The 25,220-nt window shown below is 37.6% G+C and overlaps 1 protein-coding gene across 1 annotated transcript in view; it reads left to right on the top strand.

The window, feature by feature from the left end:
* DNAH5 (dynein axonemal heavy chain 5) overlaps window positions 1-25,220 on the top strand; it is a 202,464-nt gene that overhangs the window by 101,366 nt on the left and 75,878 nt on the right. The window contains 8 exon segments of the mRNA XM_060145962.1: window positions 7,859-7,981; window positions 8,174-8,387; window positions 9,686-9,909; window positions 12,434-12,632; window positions 14,780-14,952; window positions 19,808-19,938; window positions 23,504-23,657; window positions 24,181-24,448. Of these exon segments, the coding sequence (XP_060001945.1) occupies window positions 7,859-7,981; window positions 8,174-8,387; window positions 9,686-9,909; window positions 12,434-12,632; window positions 14,780-14,952; window positions 19,808-19,938; window positions 23,504-23,657; window positions 24,181-24,448 (1,486 nt within the window).

Genomic DNA, 25,220 nt, shown 5'->3' with positions numbered 1-25,220 from the left:
ATTCTTTTTCCAATCTCTGGTTCCTATTTATCTTGTTGTTCACTGACTTAACATTCCACAGTGGCTCCTATTGTCAATTGCAGCAAGGAATACAATCTTAGAATCTTAGCACATTAAAGATTTTGCTTATGGTATCATTGAGGAGGAACAGAGAACAACTCTCAAGTTTGCATGGCTTTTGTCAATGGAACTGCCAAGACTGACCAGGGCTTGCAGTGGCTAACTGGTTCTTTTTCTCCTATTCCTAAATTATTTAAGAAACCGGAGAGTAAATCTTAAACTTCAGTCCATGCTTTAATTGTTTGCAAATGATCTATGATACCTTTATTAGAACATTAATACATTAATAAAAGATACATTTTATAAATTGAAATGTATGAAATGGTACACTTGAAAAGATACATATGAAAAAGAGTTAGGAAAAGGTACATTCATAAATTGAAAATGGAAGGGAAATTTTTAGGGGAATTCAAATCCAAAGAACTTCATTTTTGATTAACTTCATTGTTCTTTAGTTGTTGGAATGAAAATATCAAAGAGCAATGAGAATTCTTGAGAACAAGGCTAAATCATGACTTTTTAATCACTTAATGTAATTGGTGACTACAGAGTGCCAAAAAACTAAGACCATTGATTAAGTTTCTAAATAAGACTGTCAAAACATTATGCTCCTCTGTTAGAGATGGAATTTCCAAAACTGGCTAGCCTTCTATCATTAATGAATATCATTTACACACTGTTGTGTTGGGAAGGTCTGGATCGAAGGTGAACCCCAGATTGCAGTGACTCAGCAGTGGTATTTTTGTGTTTGGGGAACTGCACACTAGATTATCCTAGGCTGGCAAGGTGCTAACATTATACACATTCCATTGATACTATTTTATATTTTTAAAAGTTTGTTTTACTTTTGGAGAACATCTCTTTAAAGGTTATAATATAACCTTGCTTGTGGATGCAGATTGTTGAGCATTAAATCAAAGTGTGATTTTTTTTTTTTTCATTATGTAAGGTAGCTATCTAGCTCTTCACAGTTCTTGGGAGTGGATTGAATCTTTAGGGCTGCAGTGCAATTCTGACAGCAACCACCTGGAGTTAGTGCAGACTTCACAGGTGAAGGGCTCAGTCCCTACAAAACTTCTCTCACTTCAGAACCAGCCACAAGCTCAGGGGTTCCCAGGCTACCAACACTTCTGAACAACTGGCTGCAAACTGAAAGGTTTCTATAACCCTGTCAGTTTTGATAATTCACCAGAATGACTCACAGAATTTAGGAAAATGCTATGCTTATGATTATGGTTTCATTATAAAAGATATGAATTGGGATCAGCCCAAAGAAGATGCATAGGGCAAGGTCTGGGAGGGTCCTGAATGTGAACCTTCTTTGTCCTCAGGATGTATTACTCTCCATGCATATCTGTGTATATCAGCAACCAGGAAGCTCACCTGAGCCTGATGTCCAGAGTTTTTACTGAAGTTTTATTACATAGGCATGATTGGTTGGCCACGTGATTGAAGTCAGTCTCCAAACCCCTTCCCCCTGGGAAGTCAGCTGATATCACGTGGTTTAAAGCCCTAACACTCTAATCGTAGTTTGGTCTTTCTGGCATGAGTGGTCTGAGGGACCCACAATGAATAACAAAGACGTTCTTATTATGCGGGAAATTCCAAGGGTTTAAAGGCTCCCTCCTAGGAACCAGGGACAAAGGCTAGCCAAATTCTTTAGTATATGGCAAGGAGTTGTCACGTATTTTTGCTAGTAACTCTTGGTGATATTTACCCCTCTCAGGTGGTAAAGACCTGTGCTTTATGTCTCTATAGCATGAAATACTTATTAATTTCCTAGAAAAAGGCACACGTAATCTAGAAAACATCCTGTTTATTAATATACAAATTCATAAACTGTGTAATAAATTTCTAGAAGCAGTACCATATCGAAGTATAATAAATTAGAAGAAGAAAAAAACAGGTTTTCATAACATGAACATCTGTATTCTTTAGGGTTCCATTATCTGATTCACAACTATTGATGTTTAACCCAAATCCTTCCTATCCTTCAGTAAGAAAGTGGTCTCAACACTTCACTATTTCTTTTTCTGTTCAGAGGCATCACAGGATCATCTGGTCTGTTTAGTGCCTGTTTTGACTGCTAAGCATCAGGGCTTTCAATTAAGCTAGACTCATTAGTTTTAGAAAACTTCCAATTAGCCAAACTGCTGTAATTAACTTTCTCACTATAATTTTCAGCCGTTCATGCTAAACAAGGGCTGATGGAGCTGAGCATTTGTCTCTGTGTGTCCCATTTATTTGGATCCAAACCAAATTGAAATCGTAGATGAGAAAATAGATACTGTCCATCCCTCCCGTGTTGCCATGATGGCACATATGTCAAGGACACACATCTGTTACTTGACAGGTTGTTTTCACCTGAACTTCCTTTGTTTTTACCATGGTGTCACTTTCACATCTTTTATCAGCAGGAGGACAGACTCTATGTTCTTCTTTTCCTGGGGCTGTCCAGTTAACTTCTGTTGTCTCAGATGAATAATGAATAGCATCCCTGTTACTATCCAAAGTATGAAGTTTGGACCAAAATTATATGGTCACCCTCTTTTTGGCTAAGGAAATTTCAGTTAGTCTTTTAAGAGAGATGATTTTTTTTTCAAAACAAATATTGTTTTAATTTTTTTATTTTTGAAAGTAATTCACACGTACCTTTAAAAATGTAAACAATACAGAAAATAAGACGAAAAAGAAAATTTCTTAAGAGAATTTCTGAAAAGAATCTCTGTTCTAAAAATAATCTCGAAGTATTCCGAGTGCAACAATCGTCTTACAAATGTTTGTGTAGCAATAGGTTTTGTTTTTTAAAAATGACAATTGTAGAGCTTGGAAGGAAATTCCACATTTTTTCCTAGACTCAGAACCACTTTTCCTAATGAAATCTTATGTAGAAGACTAATCTATCAAACAGGTAACAAGGGATTTGCTTTGATGGAATTGGAGCTGACCTCCTGAAATCCCTTCCAACCTCCTTCTTGCTTCCTGTAGGGGCCTGTGTGATTGAAGAAAATCCTTTCTATGCTTCAGAGCATAGCCTGAAGACCAGTTTCCAGAGGAGACTCTTAAGATATAATATGTGAAAGTATTTTTTTATGGTAAAAAGCTCTCTAAAAATGTCAGGTTTCACTGTTAATATTAACACACTCAGGTTGAGGAAGATTGAAATACTCATTTGAGTTCCCAGATAGTTAGTTGGTGGCAGAACCTGGGTGAGAAACCAAGTTCCCATGTCTTCCACTGTGCTTTTCCAGTTCACCCATCTGATCCTTCCAATGACTTTTCTTTATTCCTATTAATATTAAATGGCTGATTTATCACAGTGCATTTTTAAATTTTTATCTTTTAGTTATATATTATTATATTTTGATGTTATTTTTGATATAATTTTACTTTTTGTAATATGCTATTGAGAATTTTAACCTTTACTAATATAAGCCTGTTTTCATTTGGTTTTGATGAGTTACAATAAAATGGAAAGGTAGATTTCTTAATAAAAGGCATAAGCTCTCCATTTTTATCTTTTAGCTAAATAGCAGATACATGGAAGCCTAAACTTAAGTATATTTTATATTTCAGTTTGATTGGATGTAATATGTATGAAAAATGATTTAAGTGCTGATATATAGAGATACCTATAGTAATAAAAAATATCTTTCATTTTTATGATGCATTAAATTCACTAAGTGCCTTCACATGTATTATATCATTTATGGATAATATTCTGTTGTGTGTATACACACACATACATGTACATGATTTATGTACCTCTATATACATTCCCACTTTTGAGCTGTGGTTCAGTGACTTATGTGGTTTAAAATGACTTATAAGTCATAAAGCTAATAAGTGGGGGAAGTAGCCGTTTAACCCCTTTTTTTCTAACTTTAAACCCAGTCAGAGCTATTGCATAAGGCCATTGCAGTTTACACACATTTTGTGTTATGTCCCATTCACAGAGACAATAATGTGAATAGTGAACCCAAGAACTGGGCAGTGCACAACCTCCTCAACTGTACCTGTTCCTCCCCCTGGCTGGGGAAACAGACATGTGTACAATCAAGTATAGCTGATGTGATAAGTGCTACTTATGGAGTAATCTAAGTACCCTGGAGCCCAGAGGAGGAGGGGATTCATTTCGTTAGGGAATTACAGGACTAAATGTAATGAAAGAGTTGACCATTACTTGGGGGAATTTAATATTTATATAATGTTAATAATTTAGGGATTACAGAGGCTGAATTGTCTATTAAGAGACTAATTCAGAAAATTGAATTGCCCTAGTTTTAGAGCTTTTCATTTGGAATGAAGAAGAGTAGCGTAGAATGGCTTTCCTCAACCCCATTCCTAAGTCTATCTGGATGACTAACCATCTGTTTTTTATGTCTAAAATGTCACTGTCACAGCTGGGGTTCGCTCTAGTATCCCATGTATGTGTGAGCTAGACAGACAATGAGGTCAGAAAGTTGTTTAGGTGCCATAGATTGCTTCAGATGATGTCATGCCGACTACCATTCTCCTATTTCAGAGTCAAGTTATTGTCTATTCTCAGAGAACAGCATAAACTACCCTTAGTCCAGGCCCTTGCTAGAGATTTCAACTCTTTACCAATAAGCTGGGTTGAGAGAAGTGACTTTTATGGAAGATCATTTATCTAAGTCAATATTTCACAAATTGTGTTTGGGTACTACTAATGCTGAGAGATTTCTGGCTCAGAAATGGCTATGTTAGGAATATGTAAATAAGGATCTCTTAATGAACACTGTAAATCAGTCTGAGAGGAGCATCATTTTATTGTTTTATTGTTAACTGACTATGAACAAATGAAGACCGTGAGGGGCCGGAACCAAGGGCCTGAAAAGGAATGTTTAGAAATGAGACTGGAAGGTGAGCAGGGAGCATCATGGTGTTCCTTGTAAGTCACTAATAAGGAACCACTGGAATACTAAGCAGGATTACATCAGCACTCAGCAAGTTCATTCTGGCTGCAGATGGAAGAGAGAGGGCTGTACTCAGAGAGACTTTAGAGGAGATGGTTACAGTAATTCCTCCGGAGAGAGGTTGACGTGGACCAAGATAGTAAGAGTGGGAATGGAAAGAGCACAAGGATGTGTTCAAATTGTGGTTGAGAAGCAGAACAGACAGGACTCGTTTTTGGTTGAGTGGATATTGTTGGAGGAGAGGGATGGGAGAGAGAGAAAAAAAGTTAGAGATGACTCCCAAGTTTCTTGTCTTTATTGATCTATGTATCAAATATTTACAGATAAATATTTTGTACCAGACACCTTTCTAGACACTGAGGAGCACGTGATGAACAAGATAAACAAGGTGCCTGCCTCCCTTGCATTCTAGTGGGAGAGACAGACAATAATCAAGTCAATGAATATACCTATTTGGTTTTATTAACTGGACTATGGTTTATATCACCAAAAAGATGGATGAGGTGGGACAGTAGATCAAGGAGACTAGGGAGAAGGTGGCTGGCAGAATACTACAAAGATGATAAATTATTCTTTAAACTGATTTCTTTGGGGGGACAGAAGAGTCTAGACAAAATTGTAAATCACACAATATAGACATTGTATATGACTTATAAAGAAGTTTCCAGGCCTGACTGGAGGCAGGGAGGGCAATTTAAAACGTTGTGACATTAATCCATATGAGAAAGACAACTAACTGATCAAGGGCATATCATTTTTCAGAGAGGATGAGATACATTAAAAAGCAGTATTTGAATTGCAATAGGCCTTATCGATGTTGGATGTGGGAATGCTTGGTTGAGATTTAGGTAGTTGGTGCTAGCCCTGAGATGAGCACCTAGGAGCGGGTGCAGATTTTGTGATGCGGCAGAGATGTCTGCGTTTGGATATGTTGATTCTGTGATGCGATGGATCATCTAAGTGGGGAAGTCCAGTTGGAGACACTAGTCCAAGTATATGGTTTTCCTAAATATTCCCAAACACATAGATCTGTGATGGAGGAGAACATGAAGTTACTGTGTTTCAGGCTTTTGGGAGATCTTATCCAACACCCCAGTTCATTCGGTAACTATTTAATGGCCAGCAGTTATGAACACAGGAAGAAGTCTCAGCTTCTAGGTTCACAAGCTATTTAATTTTTCTCCCTCCTTTGTTTTTATCAACTTAGCTTTTTAATTATATATATATATATATATAAAAGTAATAATTTTATATATTAAAATGAATTCCTTCTAGTAATTTCCTGCTATTTCAAAGAAATTAGGGTCATAATGAAGGGGAAGAAAGTGCAGGTATGTGGCTATTACTCCATATTATTTCACCTGTTCCACCTATGGCTTTTAGCTCTTAGAAAGCCCCCCAAGACATAAAATCTTCATGTGCCTATGAGTTCTCATTAACAGATAAGGGAATATCTGGAAGGCTCTAGTTTGCCATAGGGGGTTGTCAAGAGATTATTAATTGCTTTATCCATTTAAATTCATTGAGGAGAGCTAAATTTAGCCTAGTACATTACTTTAAACAGTTTTCTTTTATGTCAGGGGAATGTGAAATTCTTTTTGCCATTGTACTGTTGTCATGGGAAATTTGTGTGATATGTTTATATATCTTTCTATTTTAAAATGGTGAAAAATGTTCACATCTTTTGCTATTGTTCATTAAAATGATGACAGAAAATTACAATTTGAAATTACCAAACTGGGGGAATTTTCAAGGACAGATGTATAGATTTTTGTTTATATCTTGGCCTTATTTCTTGGTTGTATCTTGAAGGGTTATTAATGTCATTTTAACTGGTTTGCTCTTCATGAAATAAGGAAACTTTTTTGGATAGGATGAGAATGCATTTTATCTCAGTACACCTCCACTTTCTCTTATATTTTATACATTATCTTTAGCATGACTTAAATCATGAATCAGTGGGAATAAAATGAGGTCTTTAAGGTTGAGTTTCTGGAGCATGAGAAGTGTGAGCCCTTTCTGTTTTCTTTGCAGTGCTGGCTCTGCTTACTCAGCACATATATTCTGAACAACTGATTGATTTCCAAACTACACTCTATGACCATGGAAATGTTAATACTGTAGTCAGTAGTCTGGGGTTCTTCCCTCATGTCCCCATTACTCCTTCCAACACCCCTTCTCTCAGTTTTAGTATTCCTCTCCACATTGCTAGGGCATTTTTTTATAGAGCACAGTGCAGTTTCCTCCTGTACCACCAAAGCTCAGAATGTATTGGATAGAAAAGAGGGGGCATTGTCCTCCACTTTGTGAAGGGGAAGAGAAGTGATTCAGTGTGATTGCATCTGCCCAAAGCAGACTGTGTCAGGCTTCAGAAGCCAGTTGGCAGATTTCTCAACAAAGAGAGAACAATCTTCAGATTATGGCCGCCCGTGGAGCTCAGAGCAAGACCTGAGAAGCCTCTTGGACAATAGCCCTGTTTAGCTTTGTCTATGATTATAAGGAAACTTTGAGGAGGGCTGGACCTTTGAATAATGGGGGTTAGGGTTATATTATATTGTCACCAACGTAGGCACAATAAGACAAAACTAAGTCTGTAGAAATAAACAGAAGAGTCTCATCCCATTCAAGATTTACATTGATCAGAATTTTCTTTACTCCTAAATTAAACCAGATTTTCAAAGGTTATAAACGTTATGCAAGAAAAGTTAGGTACCTCATGCCCTGCTTTCCAGAATTAAGGGACATTTTTGGTTTTTTTCTGAGTAATTTCTGTCATTTCAAAGTTTCCTGGATTTTTAAAATAATTAACCGTGTCAGGGGATATTTTCACAGATGTTCCTGTTGACTTTTCTATTTAACAGAGGACAATAGAGAGCTATGTGGATAAACGCATGGGCACAACATATGGCCCTCCAGCAGGAAAGAAGATGACTGTTTTTATTGATGATGTGAATATGCCAATAATCAATGAGTGGGGAGACCAGGTATATCAATCCTATTGTGCACTTTATTTGCCTAATTCCTCATTGATTTATTTTTTGATGAGTAAATATTTTTTACTTTTTCAACTTGCAATTCCTAAATTCCAATAAGGTCCATTATTTGGAAACACTCAAAGAGTTAGGTCCTGGGATATAAAGGAATGACATTTTAATTCTAAAAGTTGTCTTTCTTAGGTTACTAATGAGATAGTACGACAGCTGATGGAACAGAATGGATTTTATAACCTAGAGAAGCCTGGGGAGTTTACCAGCATTGTGGACATACAGTTTTTAGCAGCTATGATCCATCCTGGGGGCGGACGCAATGATATACCCCAAAGGCTCAAGAGGCAGTTCTCTATATTTAACTGCACGTTGCCCTCTGATGCTTCTGTGGACAAGATCTTTGGTAAAGTGAATGTCAGTGGGGCATGGGAGGGAAGAATCCCTGCTTGGGTTCCAGTGAGAATATATCCACCTAGAGGTCAACACAGAAAGAGCATTGGGTGGTTCCTTAGTCTATGGGCTTCATCACTCTCAAGCAGTGTATTTTGTTTATATAAAGATTTACTTTATTATGTATGTACTGAGTTGAGTGCTAAGTAGATTTTTTCTGCCTATGTATTTCTTTAAGAAACTGTCGCTAGCTTCTTAAGGCAGAAGGTTAAACATTAAATGGTCTTAGACACGATGAGATGCTTTCCTCGTGGGTATACATATTTGAGGTCTGCATTGATATAATGCCATACCAAAAGTTTATGTAGCTGATACCTAACCAACCCATATAATGATTTTGGCCAAAGAAATAATATTGCACAGAGTGGAGATTAGCCAGAGTCTGATCCTCAGAGTAATTAATAGGGTTGTAATAAATTACTGATTGATTACATATGCAGCGTTTCAGAAATAAATTCACCCAAGAAACACTAGCGCAATCGATAACCATAATTATTTAACTGAGAAATGAAAATGAGTTTAGAAACTGATTATGGAATCACTCTTTTCAGAAAAAGTGTAAAGTTATGCATGCATTCGTGTTAGGTACTAATTTACCATTTCTGAAATTGCAACTGAGAAAAAACTAACTAAGATTACCCTAATAAATTTCTGGCAGACTAAGAATGTCTTCTTAGTGCCCTAGGGTAGTGGAGTATGGCAGTATCTGCCTTCAATCACAGTGGTGGGCAAAGGTTTGGAAACCAAATGACATAGGAATTATCTAAACTTGGGAGAAGTAAAATGGACTAGAAGGAATGACTATTATTGCTTTTAATTATTCTTTTTTGCCTGGAAAATTTTACCTGTAAAGTAACTTAAAATATTTTATAATGCATGGAAAGGCAACAAAAAAAAAAGGAGAAATCTTAGCGGATTCACGAAACCTCCCTTTTTCTTATCTTTTTCTAAGGCACCTTTATATATTCATCATTGTTACCCATTTAATAATACTGAATCAGTTCAGCTAGAGTTTTCAGTAGTATTTCTTAGTCAACTTTTCAGTATTTGAATGCTAACTTGCTTGTAACTATACCTACTTGGTAGGTTTAAAAAAACCCCAAAGAACATTAATTAATAGAAATTTCTTTAATATGTGGTTAACTATTAAAATGTTTAATTATTTTTGTACTCTGCATTATAATGTTTTTCATTTTCACTTAGGTGATCTGAACTGTCAGTCAAAATGTTATGACTTTTTTCCCCTTTCAGGTGTGATTGGGATAGGATACTACTGTACCCAAAGGGGCTTCTCAGAAGAAGTGAGAGATTCAGTGACGAAACTGGTTCCCCTGACACGCCGACTGTGGCAGATGACTAAGATTCAAATGCTCCCTACCCCTGCAAAATTCCATTACATTTTTAACCTTCGAGATCTTTCTAGGATCTGGCAGGGAATGTTGAACACTACTTCAGAGGTTATCAAGGAACCAGATGTAAGTGATACACAAGAGAGTAAAACAAGTAACTTTGTTATTTATTATAAACTCTAAATATTCTTAGTAATGCAATTTTTAGTGGCATTATGAAAATATTTTGGGATGTTTTAGCATGGATATTTTTTTCTTTGCTGCTTTTCACGAACATAAATAAGGGAAAAGTATGCCAAAATATTTCTCTTTAAAAGTTTCAATTAGGACTTCCCTGGTGGCATAGTGGTTAAGAATCCGCCTGCCAATGCAGGTAACACGGGTTCGAGCCCTGGTCAGGGAAGATCCCACATGCAGCGGAGCAACTAAGCCCGTGCGCCACAGCTACTGAGCCTGCGCTCTAGAGCCCGTGAGACACAACTACTGAGCCTGTGTGCTGCAACTACTGAACCCCGCGCGCCTAGAGCCCGTGCTCCGCAACAAGAGAAGCCACCGCAATGAGAAAGCTGTGCACCATAGCAAAGAGTAGGCCCCGCTCGCTGCCAACTAGAGAAAGCCCGCGCACAGCAACAAAGACCCAATGCAGCCAAAAATAAAAAATATATAAATAAATACATAAATTTTAAAAATTCCAAATAAATTTGGTTTATGTTTAAGGAAATATTATATACAATTATTTTCTAATGAATAGAGTAAAAGGAAAAATTGATTTTGTTTTTTCATCATTATTTTCTTATACTAAATAATGGAAAGAATCCCTGTTGATCTTATTATATGTCTTCCTATTATTCATATTATAAACTTCATATCATAAACCTGACATTTTAACTTTAAAAAGTAATTATCTTTATAAATAAACTTTCAAAATTGAAGAATGAAACCATTTTGTTGTTAATCATCCATGATCTTTCTTTCCCATATAATTTGATGTACTAAAAGAAATACATATATTGGTAAAACTGAAAAGAGACAGAAGAGTAGAAAGTTCATTTGACAGAAAAATGAGCGTTTGTACGTACACTCGAATAAAAGAGTTCCTAGCATTATAAGAATGCTCTTCGAACTAAAAGGGAATTCTAGTACGTAAAATGCAGTATGTATGTAATATGTAAAATTGTAAAGTATGTAGTATGTAAAAATGCAGTATGCCTTTTTTTGCCAAAGCATAAGGCTAAGGCAACATCAGCCTGTTTTTCCATCCTTTTATGGAACCAAGGTTGTAGTTAAGCAAATAGGTTTTAGGGGACTTCTCCACTTAAACGCACCGAAATAGTTGAGATATCAATCAAACTGTCACTAGACACATCCAATGTGGACTATTAAAAAAAACTCAGCTTTGCCTCAGATGCTCACAAAGTAGGTAACCACACTGACTGACTGCAAGAGGACGTTTTGGGGAAAACTCAGTCTCCTTGTTACAGAGAATTGGGGAGTCATTTTAACAGCAGTGAACATGTTAACTTGATTTTTTTCCCTCAGAGTTATTGACAAATTAATAGTGTTGTGGAATGCAGTCTTCCAAAATTACTTTTTGTGTAGCCATTTTTTGGTGCTTATTTAAAATCAGCATAAACTGGTCTAGCAATTGGTTTGTCATGAACTTTTGTCATAAGTGAATCATTAAATATATTTTACTAAAATTTTATTTTCTGGCCACCAAAGAACATTTGATCATTAGTAATATAATGGCTTAAAAGCCTTCTAACTTGCAAAACGTTACCAAGGTAAGAAATTTCCACCAGTGTTTCGTATTAAATAATTAGCTTAGACAAACACTTGTTATGCTTGCTATAGGAACAGGTATATTGAGCAATTAATTCTCTCAACTTCCAGTTAATTTTGGGTCCTGGATTATCTAGACTAGGTGATTGCTTTATGCAGATAATCCAGATTTTTGCCATAAATTTCCTTCACACTGTGTTAAATAAATATATCTTTGTAATGATCTCAGTTGCATACATGAGAGTTGTTTATATGCAACTTTTTATATTATGCTCTGGCCACATGAATGTAGGTGTCTTATCCAAACAGACTAATTGATCACAAACATAAGACTTTTATGTAGAGTATTAGTTTGTTGGTTGTTCAGAGTGATTTAGTATTTTGTCTAGGAATGTTTTTGTTTTAATTTAAAGGCTGAAAAGGAATATACACTACTCTCTATTTACTCTACTTGAATGAGACCAATTTGAAATGAAGTTAAGTACATTTTAACTTATTTTATTTATTTTTAATAGGACAGTTATATTCATGAACAATTTGTTGTATACTAAGACTGTGCAAAACATGTTTTATATCCTTGTATCCCCTGTACAAATGGCAGTAACATCTCCCACGTCATTCTGACAACCCCAAAATGTCCTTTTTTGGTGATAACACACCAAATGAAAACCATTAGTCTAGGATTTTGTTTCTAATGTGCTCCCAAAGCTGTTGTTCACGTTAAAAGGAAACCAGTAGTGTTAATCTTAACTTTTTAAAATGTAGTATCTTAAATCAGGAAGGATGCTGCTCTGTGATATTGTCCACTTGAATTCCCAACTCTGGCTTAATGGGAATTAATAACACATTTTAATGATGCTTTTGACAGGAACTGTTAAGGCTGTGGAAGCATGAGTGTAAACGTGTTATAGCCGATCGTTTCACGGTGTCTGATGATGTGACCTGGTTTGATATGACTTTAGTAAACTTGGTGGAGGAGGAGTTTGGTGAAGAGAAAAAACTCTTGGTGAATTGCGGAATTGACACTTATTTTGTGGATTTCTTGAGGGATGCACCTGATGCTACAGGTAAACTATTGAAGCAGAATTTGAAATTCCCAAAAGTGATATCTGAAGACAAGTTCAGTTCAGGGATGTTGAATTTCTGTTTAGTAAACTTTACTGAGACAAGCCTGGGACATATTAGGTGCTCAATAAATACAGAATGAGTAGATAAATGCATACTGATGGAGTTCAAAGATTAATCATTTTAATGCACATCAGTCTTGGATATTAAGGTAGATTTGGGAGGCATACTATGGCAGAAGACAGTGCTAAAGACTTACAGCTGTCACATAGAGGTAGATTTAAGGAAGGGATCTCCCACACATTACCTGGGCAAGTCTCTGAACTTTCTTGAACCTCATTCTCCTCATTTATAAAAATAGAAATATTAATATATGAGTCATGGGGCACTGTGGGGAATAAATGAAATGTTATCTGTGGATGGCTTGGGCAGTCCATGGCTTGTACTCACTGCCAGATGAAACATAGCAAAACTATGATAATTATTACTCGAGTATTCCAGGTGCTGAAAATAAAAAGAAAAACCTCACATCCTCTGAGAGGGCTGTTGAATACAATTAGAAAGAGGTGGGTGATGTTGAGGGAAGATTTTGTGGTTATGGTTCCATAAAAAATTGAGATATATTACTTATGAAAAGAGGTAGGGCTCCAATTATTTTTTTCCTTCAGAAATAACTGAGCTTAAGTAGAATATTCTTCTTTCATTTAGAAACCTCTTCTAATACTGAGGAGGAATTTTAAGTTAATTTTCATATTCAAAGAGGCATGTTTAAACACATGCCATTTATATCTTCTAAATGATTGAAAATGACCAGGCAGCCCCTTACTAGATTAGATAAGGATGTATGTGATCTGTTAAGTTTCTGAGTGACAATTGCAAAGGGAGGTTTATTGCTGGCTATGCAGTTGGACCGATCCTTCCACAAAAAGAAGCTGATACAGTTTATTTTCAATCAGGCCCCCCACATCCAAAAATCATGTAAAGGTAAGAGAATTTACAAGGTAATTAGAATTTATGTATTTTATTTCCTCTAGTTCAGAAGGATAAGTAACTAGATTACGGTTTTCTAGGAGCAAAGCGCAACTGCAGCATTGTGGGGCGGGGGCTGGAGGTGGGGAGTTTGGTTGGGGATGGGGTGAATGAGTCTAGAGGGAAGCACAGAACCTTTCAGTGACTTCAAAGCACTTTGTCAAAGCTTGAAATGAACATCTATGAAATAAGGAAGTGACTATTGAAATTCAGTTAGTGGGAGCTTTGCAAATGGACCAATCCTAATAATTATGTTAAATCAATTTCCTTGCTTTGTCATAAAAAGGTTAAAATACTTTATATTAGGACAGGGTCAATCGAAAGTAATTATGTACTATTAGATTTGGAAGATCCACTCACTCTTCTAGTACCCAGTGAATTTCTGGGTTGTTACTGTATCAGTATATTCAACTGATGTTAACTGATAGTGAATTTACCTATGCCCAATTTAGCTTTTTCTTTGGCATTATGCTTTATAGTCAAAGTTGGAAAAGTATTAAGCTGGTATGTTATGTGTTTCTAATTTTTAAAAAAAGTTTAGTGATTTTAATACTTTTCCCAGTGAGATAACTCAATGTTTGTTTATTTAGGAAATCATTGTTTCTATTTTATCTCTACCCTTCACCTCCATTCCCCCAAATTCACTTCTATTCTCACCACTAACTTAAAATTTCTGACTCATAAAATTTTCCTAAGCAAATGCAGTGACCTTTTTCTTTTTATTCTTATTAAAAATAATTTAATTTTTGATTTCTCTTGCTGATTTGGACATTAAATCCCTACTTTTTCAATCTTCATTAGCGAATATCTCTGGGAAGATCCTTGAAATGCCAATGGTCTATTATGGATTCAAATTAAATTCAATGTATATGACATTATTTGAAATTGACCTTTTCTATACATTTAAGAATTAAGACTGCATATGATCACAAACATTCTAATGCTTTTACTACTGTGTGCTTTCTTTTCTTTTCTAAAAATACATACTCTGACATTTGGATAAAAATCAGTATTATTCAGTGCTAAATTGTAGAGCTATGAGTGTATTAATTTAGGTTGAAGGAAGTGGTAAAGTCCAGTGATTTGAAGAAACTTAATTGATTTTTCTTCCCAACCCCAGGTGAAACATCTGAGGAGGCTGATACTGAGATGCCCAAAATTTATGAGCCAGTTGAGTCTTTTGATCAGCTGAAGGATCGTTTGAATATGTTCCTGCAGCTCTATAACGAGAGCATCCGTGGCGCTGGCATGGATTTGGTGTTCTTTGCAGATGCGATGGTCCACTTAGTCAAGGTCAGAGGCCACGCCCGGTAGCACCCGCAAAATGACAGACCCTTGCCTTTACACCAGAATTTTTTCCCTCCTCTTTCATTTTCTTCTTCTAGGAGAAAATTCAGTTTAAAAATAAACCCAATGCTCTATTCCAATTTAATTTCTGAACTGAATGCAACATGTCACACCTATAGGTTTAAAATCAGAGCAGGTGTACTTCAAATGTGTGATATGATAATTTTATTCACTGTGGCTATACTGTTTCCAGCTCAGTGTTTTCACTACATAGAATGAATGTGGTTGGCATCTGAGTTCAAAGCACAGGCACAAAGTCTACTTATATTTTGCATAATGCAAAGGATAACTATAAAAAACAGTACATTAGTTTTGAGGACATTATGCTAAGTGAAATAAACCAGTCACAAACCCACAAATACTGTATGATTCCACTTATATGAGGTCCCTAGAGTAGTCAGTTCATAGAGACAGAAAGAATGGTGGTTCCTGGGGGCTGAGGGGAGGTGAATGAGGAACGTTTAATGGTACAGTTTTATTTTTGCAAGATGAAGAGTCCTGGAGATGGATGGTGGTGATGGCTGCACAACAATATGGATGTACTTAATGCCACTGGACTATACTCTTAAAAACGGTTAAGATGGTAAACTTTATGTTGTGTGTATTTTACCACAGTTAGAAATAATAATTAAAAATAGTGCATAAACAGTTGATTTTGAGTTGGGATGAAAATTCTGTTACAATGAAATCCACCAGGAAAGTACAGTTGCCTTTCTACTTTGTCATATGAGTCATTACAAATTCCAATCACAGTAATGATTGCCCCTCAAAGGTTAGAAGTAAAATATATTATTTACTTGATAACTTACATGATCTAATTTATTGATGGTGGGAGATAATGCCATTTAAAGTTCGTCGTTGATATTCTCACTTTATTGATGTCAATTATGTTTTCAGACTACATCCTTTTAATTAGAACGAAGACAATTTGAGGCTGTCTCCCATTACTTAGGCTTAACCATGAGGAACAACCTCATACTCACAAGTTGTCACCTCTAATAATTACAAAACCTTAGAACTGGAGAGGGTTTTAGAGGTTACTTAGTCAACTCTCCCTCTGAAAATTGAGGAGGCCAGACTAAGTCAGGGAGAAGGAGGAAAACAGAGAGTGTGTTCTGAGGTTAGATGTCCCCAGCATGAGGACACTTAGCTTGGAAACTGAATTCTCAGAATCTGAGATATCTACTGAATTATGAGTGCAAATGTTCTTCCAAAGCCAAATATAAATAACATTTTGAAATTAGCTCCTAATTTATAGTTGACTAAAAGTCAAAAGGAAGAATGGAGATACTATCATATTTAATGATTAAAAGAAAGAAGACAAAAAGAATAACATTTTCTAAATAAATAATATCAAAGGCAACTTCATGACTAAGTGTCTATGGAGACAAAATCTGATTGGCTTGGGATTCCATAACAGCTTAAATTGAAATGAGGTTATTGATGTTAGTCTTGTGCTTGAGGATGTTCGTTAGAAATGTTTTTTTTTCTGGGTTTTGCAGCACAGATGATGCATTTCTTTACTTTGGGTGTGACATTAAAGGCATGTGTGCCTCAGTACAGGTCCTTGACTGTGTTTTCCCTCACTCTCAGCCTCTAGTGTGCCTGCTCTGGGATTGGCCAAAGAATCCATGATTGGAGTTTCTGAGCTAAAATGCTACATTCCTCACTGTTTTCTAGGCCAACCCTCTCTTCTATACTCTTGCTTTCTGTGTACAGTTACATCCAAGCTCTGTCATGTGGGTGTGAGCCTTGAAATATGTGACCTAGTTATAAGACATGATAGAAGCCAAGAGACAGGATTGAAGATGAAAACTGCAGCAAAACAGGATGTGATCTGAAACCAAGTGTGTTTCTTAGTTCCTTTCTTAATCAAAATAACAACTTTCTTTTAAAACCAAGAATATCTCTGCGATATCTCTTTTGCCTCTTTGGTTAAAGTTCAAATCATGGTGTGTATTGTTTTTCATGATCTAGTCCTTGCTTACCACTCTACCCCTTGTGCGTGGTGCTCTGCTTAGGGTGTAATCCAGAAAAATCAACTGCTTGTGCTTAAACACATCCTGATTCCAGAGCACCTCATCAATGCCGCATTCCCAGCAGGTGTTCTGTTGTATAGAATTTATTTGTTTGTATTTGTCTTTTCTGCCAGACTGTAAGCTCTGTGAGGGCAGGCACCCACTTTATTCCCCTTCATATTCACAGGATGGAGTATTGCTGAGACAGGCACACTTGTGATGCTTGATAAATAGGTTTAGAATTTAACCAAGTCCCCAATATGGCCCTAAACAACGCTTTGCACCTTATTTCCTGATATTTCCATACCAGGTACTGAAGTTCCCATCCCTATGAGGACACCTCAGGCCTTTTGCTGATTCTGAGACTTTGTGCATCCCATTCCCTCTTCTTAAAATTTAGCTCACTTCCTCCCAGTGTGCCATTTTCTTTGCATCATAAACTTCTAGTTATCGTTCAAGATCTAGATCAAATTCCAGCTCCACACCTAAGACTCGCCTTCACAAGCAGTGTTGTTTCCTTTGCATTCTTTCCAGTTGCCATCATTCCTATCCACCCCAGCATTCACCATGGGGCATTATTGCATGTTTCTATTCATAGGTCTCTCAGGATGTGAGCACCTGTAAGGCAGGATGGGCATTATTAAGTTCTAAAATATTTGCTAAAGAAATTAAAAAATGAGTATCCGTATGTTACAATCTATAGATAATAGGACAGGATAGTCCCATTTGAACTTCTCACTTGACTGTGTTTTCTCTTATAGTTTCTGTTTTTAACTAGATTATGAGTTTTTTGAGTCTGCTTTTAAAGTCTTCTATTTGTTTATATATGATCATTTGTCAAATATGTTTTAAGGACTTCTCATGTGCTAGAAACTGGGAATGGAAAACTTCAGTGTAACACCTAAGCCCAGTTGCAGGAAAAGGTGTTGGGATGAAAGTTCCTTATACTTGATTAACAACAATTATTTAAAACCCTAATATATTCACCAGCATCAACTAAAGGAAATGGTTTATGAAAAAAGTTATATATTTTGAAAAAGTTAACCAAGAAACAACACAGACGATTCTAGGATGGCCTGCAGTAGCTTCTTACCTGTCTTATCTATCTATGCCTCTTGAAGTAACACCAGGGAAAGAGTAGGAATAGACGCTGGCAAAATCCTAAGAATTCTTGCCAGTACCACTCCTCCCCTGCCTATAGCAACTTAGGAGAGCATCACATGGAGAGGATGAGTAGGAGGCTGGAAGAGCAGAGCATATCACTTACTAATCTCACCGGGATTGGTGGACCAGGTTCTTAGGTCCACAACAAAAAAATGGTCTCCATTTCCAAGGGCTCACACTAAATTGGGGGATATAATCCCAAAGCAGCGGTAGTCCCAATAGGAATAGGGTATAGCCCCCGCCAGTGGAGGGAATCCTGAAAAAGGATGTTTAACAAAACCTTGTCAGAATGCAGAGCCGAGGTTGTACCAGAAGGCTTCTGCCAGCACCAGAGAAGTGATCCTTTCTCAGCCCCCAGATAGCCTTCTATCACTAGTGTAGAGAAAAGCTGGCATTACAGCAAAACTGCAGGCTCAAACTGCAGTTAGGAGGGAAAGACAGTCATCACATAAGGTGAAAAATGCATCCAAGAGAATTCTACAGCGAATCCCCTTTAGGTGGGGTTGGAGACCTGACGGTGAACGTAGTTTATCAAATACAAATAAAGCCAAAGAATCATGGACTTCTACCACAAATATGACCTGGAATGGTCTGGGGCTACTGACTGGCATAGAGTGGACTTCTGGTCTACCCATAATACCTTAGGTATCACTATCTTTGCCAAATAATAAGAAGAGTGTTTATGCTTATTTTCTTCTTTTTAAATTCCATCATCTATGCCATATTTTGGAAATTTTCTTGCCTTCTATTTAAACTATGTTAGTTTTCAAATGTGGAGGATACTCTAATTAACCTTGTGTTCTGTATTCCAAGGATACACATTGTTTTGAAATTTCTGTTCTTTTTCCTATCCTACTGAAGTAGATTGGCAAACTAAAAGGAAACCTCAAAGTCCCCTTTATTTCTCTCCTTGAAAACCCAGAGCAAGCCACAGTCTGGGCTGTCTGATGACTTTTCTCTACTGGTCTCCTCCTATCCTAGTTTCCTAAAGGCACACGCCCTGCTCCCCACCCTGTCCAATACTTCTTAAACACTGTTATATTTCAGAAATGCCTTCATTAGTCCAACCAGTATATCTTTGTATTCTGATCCTAAGACATGTACAGCTTCCAAAATGCTTATACAGGCATACCGTATTTTCTTGCCCTTTGCTTTAATGCACTTAGCAAATATGCAGTTTTTTACAAATTGAAGGTTTGTGGCTACCCTGTGTCAAACAAGTCTATTGGTGCCATTTTTCCAACTTTTGCTCACTTCGTTTCGCTGTGTCATGTTTTGGTAATTCTCACAATACTTCAAACTCTCTATCAGCAAAAAGATTATCACTCACTGAAGGCTCAGATGATGGGTAGCATTTTTTAGCAATAAAATATTTTTCAATTAAGGTATGTACATTGTTTTTTTAGACATAATGCTATTGCAAAATTAATAGATAGTGTAAACATAACTTTATGTGTACTGGGAAACCAAAAACTTGCTTTATTGCAATATTTGTTTTATTATGGTGGTATGGAACTGAACCTGCAATATCTCCTAGGTATGCCTGTGTTGAATAAATAGGAAAAAAGTGAAATATTTGCACATTAAATGATACATGCTTTTTCTGTTTCATATTCTAGATCTCACGTGTCATTCGTACTCCCCGGGGAAATGCCCTCTTGGTCGGGGTGGGTGGATCGGGAAAGCAGAGCCTGACCAGGTTGGCTTCATTCATTGCTGGCTACACTTCCTTCCAGATCACTCTGACAAGGTAACACGCTTTCACTTTAATTAACCTGAAATGGATTTTGATAAATGGTTCTCAGAAGCCACTTGGGGTTAAGAATGCGTTTTTCTTATACATAAGGGAATCATAATCGTTTTTCTTCTTGAATATTGACTTATTATCCTCCCTTTTCAACCTCTGTCATAGACCATGAAAATTTCACATGAATGATTTACTTTTAAAACACTTTAGCCTCTCATTTCAGTGAACAGATGCCTCTCTGTTTTCATGTTATGCTTGATATAAGTATTGTGTATATTCCTTTTAGTGCATTTCAAAAGAAATTTGTCCCTACTAAATGTTAATTCAGGTTTCAAGAATGTTATTAAACTGGAAAAACAGATGAAAAGTTTATGCTGATTTACTCATTCATACATTTAAAAATATTCATTGAACACCAACTGTGTGTCAGGCACTGGCTTAGTGCTGAGATACACGGTAAGCAAGATAAACCTGGCCTGTGTCATCATGGAATTTACAGCAGTTCAATGGGGACAGTTGAGCAACTCACTCAATAAGATGTGATACGTAGGTGCTCTCTCTGATAAGGAAATAAATGCAGACCAGACCAGAGTCTGTTGAAACATGAGGGAAGGACTCCTAATCTTGTCTAAGGGATGGTCAGAAAAGGCTTCCTGGAGAAAGAGATGTTTCAGCTGAGACATGAATATGAGTAAGAATTATCTCAGAGAAGAGAAACAGTAAAGAATGTTCCAGGCAAAAGGATCAGCACATGTGAAGTTACATTTGAGGGCCTGGAAGCAGTTAAATATGGCTGGTATATAGCATAAGGTGGGAAGTGGGAAAGGAAGAGAAATGGAGGTCTTTGAAGGTATCATAAGGAATTTGGACTTCATCCTAGAGCAGTGGGAAACCATTAATGTGTCACCCCTAGGGGAGGCATGTCACATCTGCATGTGGAGAAGGTGGAAGAAGGAGCTAAGCTGGAAGGGTTATAAGCCTGTCTCAGGGATCTCAGCAACAGATGGTGGTGTCCCGAGGGGTGGAAGTGAAAGAGGAGAAAAGAGGGAAGATTCAAGATATCCTTAGGAAGCTGGAGCTTTTGGACTTGGTACATCCTGGTTCTGGCTTGGGAAACTGGATAGTTGGTGCTGCTACTCATCAGGGTAGGGAATCCCAGAAGAGTTGTCCTTGGCCATGTGTGTGCAGTGCGGGGAGAATTAGGAAGTGGAAAAGGAACATGTAGAGAGGCTAAACAGAACTTAAGGATCAACCGAGATAAGGCGAGAAGCAAGAGGCCAGTTTGGGAAGTTTATTTGGGCTGAATATTATTAGAAGTTAATTTCTAGGTGTGAGAGTCTTGCCTGTCGGGCATTGACTAAGCGTTGGCTTGGAGCTGTAGGCAAAACATGCTACTGATCTATCTCACTGATGGAGGGCCATAGCCACCTGCTGGGACAAAGGGTGGAAATGATTAAACATTGGGTTTGGAGATCCGAATACTCAAGTTGTTGTTGTTACACCTTTTATTTGGTCTAAATGACTGGATTCTGCTTGGAGAATCAATCTAAAACGTTACTGTGTCTTTCAAGTACTGAAACAGAGAGAAATAATCTTAGTTGCCTTGTGTATAATTCTTCTAGTTTGTGGATAGAAGCAATGTTAGATAAAAGGTAACCTGTACAGGAAGGGGATTGAACTCTGAGATTTTTGTTCCTAACATTTTGTATAAAACCTTATCGTTTTCAAAGTGCTTTTACATGCGCAGGCTAATTTGATCTTCAAAAGAACTTTGTGGCTTTGTGGGTTAGCAGGACATATCACAGCTGAGGTTCAGAGAGGCTATGATTTGCCTGAAGTCCCGGATAAACCTGGGAATTAACCACAAGATTTCTGGTTTCTGGTCTGCCATGACTTTAACTACACGGTGCTGCCTCAGAAAAAACACCTTACGAGTCCTCTCTTTGTGATAAATTGGTTCCTCTGCAGGTCATATTGGGACTGCTCCAGTACTGATGAAAAGGAGGGTCAGGGCCTTCTCTGGATTCTCATAACCTTCCAGAGACGATCCTACTGCCTTAGCCTTTGCATAGCCACATGACCAAGGCTCAGGAAGCAAGGGCCTCTCCTTTGGGAAGCGCAGCCATTTGTTAGATGACTCAGGTCATATTATTTGAGGCAGGGGGGTCCTTGAGATCCAGGGGACTGGACTGAAAGTTTCCCCCATATCACAAGAAGCTGGGGCGAGCTATTTTCCTTTGTCCTCTCTCTCCCTCCCCACCCCTCTTCCTTCCTTCCTTCCTTCCTTCCTTCCTTCCTTCCTTCCTTCCTTCCTTCCTTCCTTCCTTCCTCCTTCCCTCCCTTTCTCTCTTTATTCTTTCTCTCTCTCTTTCACGGGACTGTGTCTTTGAACATGTTTTCTGGTATCTCAGATCTCACTTTTCTAGCAGTCTTCTTGAAATATTGATGCATGGTAGTGGTATTTCTGGTTCTAGGGTTTAGGTTTTAAGTGTTAAAAAAGCAGAGTATAGAAGTTAAATATTTGGTAGCTTTTTAAAAATCAGAAGGCCATTTGCTCTTGTGCTCTGAACTCTGAGTTTATTTAATGACACAAAATTCAAATAATAATTTAGTGAGTCTGAGTCTCCAGGACTGGAATATTTTAATTTTTACTTTTGGCAGTAATGGGCTACTCTATATTGTCTAACATTTCATGATTGCAAGTTGACTTCCACTAAGTGATTGCTTTGGATGTGAGAGATTTAGAGTAGGATATTTAATGTTTCCAACGATTCTACTATAGTGCACTGATTGCTCAGAAAACTCTTTCATGTGATGTCCAAAGATGCAATGAAAATAGTTGTGTTGGGAATGAGGAGGGTGCAGTTTACAGTGGGGCATCGCCCTCACCCCATATAATGACGGCTTGAAATGCTTTAGTTTAGATTAGTTCAATTTATGAGGTATCTTCTAAAATATCAATTGCAGATGGGTGCTTAGTAAATATTAGAATTTGACATTTCCCTTACCTTTTTTTTTTTTTTTTTTTTTGTGGTATGCGGGCCTCTCACTGTTGTGGCCTCTCCCGCTGCGGAGCACAGGCTCTGGACGCTCAGGCTCAGCGGCCATGGCTCACGGCCCCAGCCGCTCCGCGGCATGTGGGATCTTCCCGGACCGGGGCACGAACCCGTGTCCCCTGCATCGGCAGGTGGACTCTCAACCACTGCGCCACCAGGGAAGCCCTCCCTTACCTTTACCAACAAATATTTTCAAAATGAAACATGTATATACATTCTGATGGCATTATGGTGTGGTTAAAAATTATACTTTTGCTTCAGGTTGATTTTTCACTCTAGATGTTTTTTGTGTGTAAAAATATAATGTTTTATAAAATCTGGAGTCTTAAAAATTATTTTAATTTCTGCAAGTAAATATAATGAACAAGTAATATTTACATACAATAAAATACCTGTATGATGGCACAATATCAGCATTTTTTGTTAACCATATGGCATAAAGCATTGTTATAAGGGTCTTTCCTTCCCATTAGCATATTTTAGCTGATGACACGATGACAATATTTCTTTAGGTCCTACAACACATCAAATCTGATGGAAGACCTGAAGATTTTGTACAGAACCGCTGGTCAGCAAGGCAAAGGAATCACTTTTATTTTCACGGACAATGAGATTAAAGATGAGTCGTTTCTGGAATATATGAATAATGTTTTATCATCGGGTGAGGTAGGAGCTCATTTATTCTTGATGTGTTTTGCCTCTTCAGATTCCCTCCAGTGTTAGAGCTCTGTGTATTTCCTTCCGTTAAAGTACTGAATAAGTGCTATTATCGGGATTAGGTGGTCGGTAGGAAGAATGGGTTTTTCTGTTGGGTTTTCGAAGAACAAAAATCCCAATCAAAACGTGGAGCTATGCATTGAAAACGTTACTGAAAACTCCAAGTGAGAAATGGAAAAACGGAAGAAGAAGGTTGCAAGGAAAGCTGGTTGGATTTTTGATATGTCCATTTACCCCCTTAACGGGCTATGACTTTCCAGTTAGTAATAGAATCGTTTGTGTATTTTAAAACACGGTTTAAAATTCTGTCTAATCTTCCATCCTATGGAACATTAATGCTTCTCTTATTCTATACATGAAAGGTGAGTTTAAGGACACAAATGAAGGAAAGAGATTATACATATTGAGCTGTATATTTTGATCTGTTTTCATACGCCTGTATTGAATTTGAACGTCTGCACTTTTCTCGAAGGTCTCCAACCTATTTGCCTGCGAAGAAATTGATGAAATTAACAGTGATCTCATATCAGTCATGAAAATAGAGTGCCCCAGGCGCCCTCCTACGAATGAGAACCTGTATGATTTCTTCATGAGCCGGGTCCGACAGAACCTTCACATTGTGCTCTGCTTTTCGCCAGTGGGGGAGAGATTTCGAAATCGCGCTTTGAAGTTCCCTGCCCTTATTTCAGGATGCACTATTGTCTGGTTCAGCCGATGGCCTAAGGATGCCTTAGCTGCGGGTTAGTGTGGTGGAAATTTTTATATCAGAGTTTCTGGTTTACTGTGTGTGTGTGTGTGTGTGTGTGTGTGTGTGTGTGTGTGTATTTATATTCTGTGCTCTTTGCTGTCTCTCTACTGGATTGAGCCAAAAGTCACTTTGTCCAGGGTTTGAGGGTTTTTGCAAGACTGTTGCTCTCTCTCCTTTGGCAGCAATTTTTTTCCTAGAGCGTGATTATCAGCGAATGAGATCTTCAGTCTGTGCCTCCGTGGGTTAATTTACAGTGATTCTAGTGTTTTCATTGTGGTGGAAAGCTTTGTCTCAGTTGGTCCCCAGGCCGGTTCTAGGACGTCACAGGAGGACACTGAGGTTTTAATCTCATTTGTGTTCTTTTTTAAGCGGGTTGGCCAACCTCAGAGTAGTTTAAGCCGAGTATCTCTTGGACGTTTCCTCCTTGTGGCTGCAGTGCTGGAAATCCAAGAGGAAAATGTCAGCCATCCTCTGGTGGCTTCTGTGCCTGAAACAAGGCGTTAAACAGAGACTTTTAGGACTGGAGCCCTTGCTGCTTCTGCTTCTGTCTAGTCTCCCATCCTATGGAACATGAATGCTTCTCTTATTCTATACATGAAATTGAACACAAAAGTTGTATAGGAGATGTTAGAGATCATCCCTTAAGTTTATGGTTTTTTCAGCTTTTGGTGAGAAATTATCTGTGGCTGTTTTAAAGGATAGAGATAGTTAGGTCTCACCTCTGATCTATTGTAGCAGAACTTCAGAAGAACCCTGATTCAGGG

The sequence above is a fragment of the Lagenorhynchus albirostris genome, chromosome 3, assembly GCF_949774975.1.
Source record: "Lagenorhynchus albirostris chromosome 3, mLagAlb1.1, whole genome shotgun sequence".
Lineage (NCBI taxonomy): Eukaryota > Metazoa > Chordata > Mammalia > Artiodactyla > Delphinidae > Lagenorhynchus > Lagenorhynchus albirostris.
Note: the sequence above shows the minus strand (reverse complement) of the source record. Positions and strands in the feature narration are given on the sequence as shown.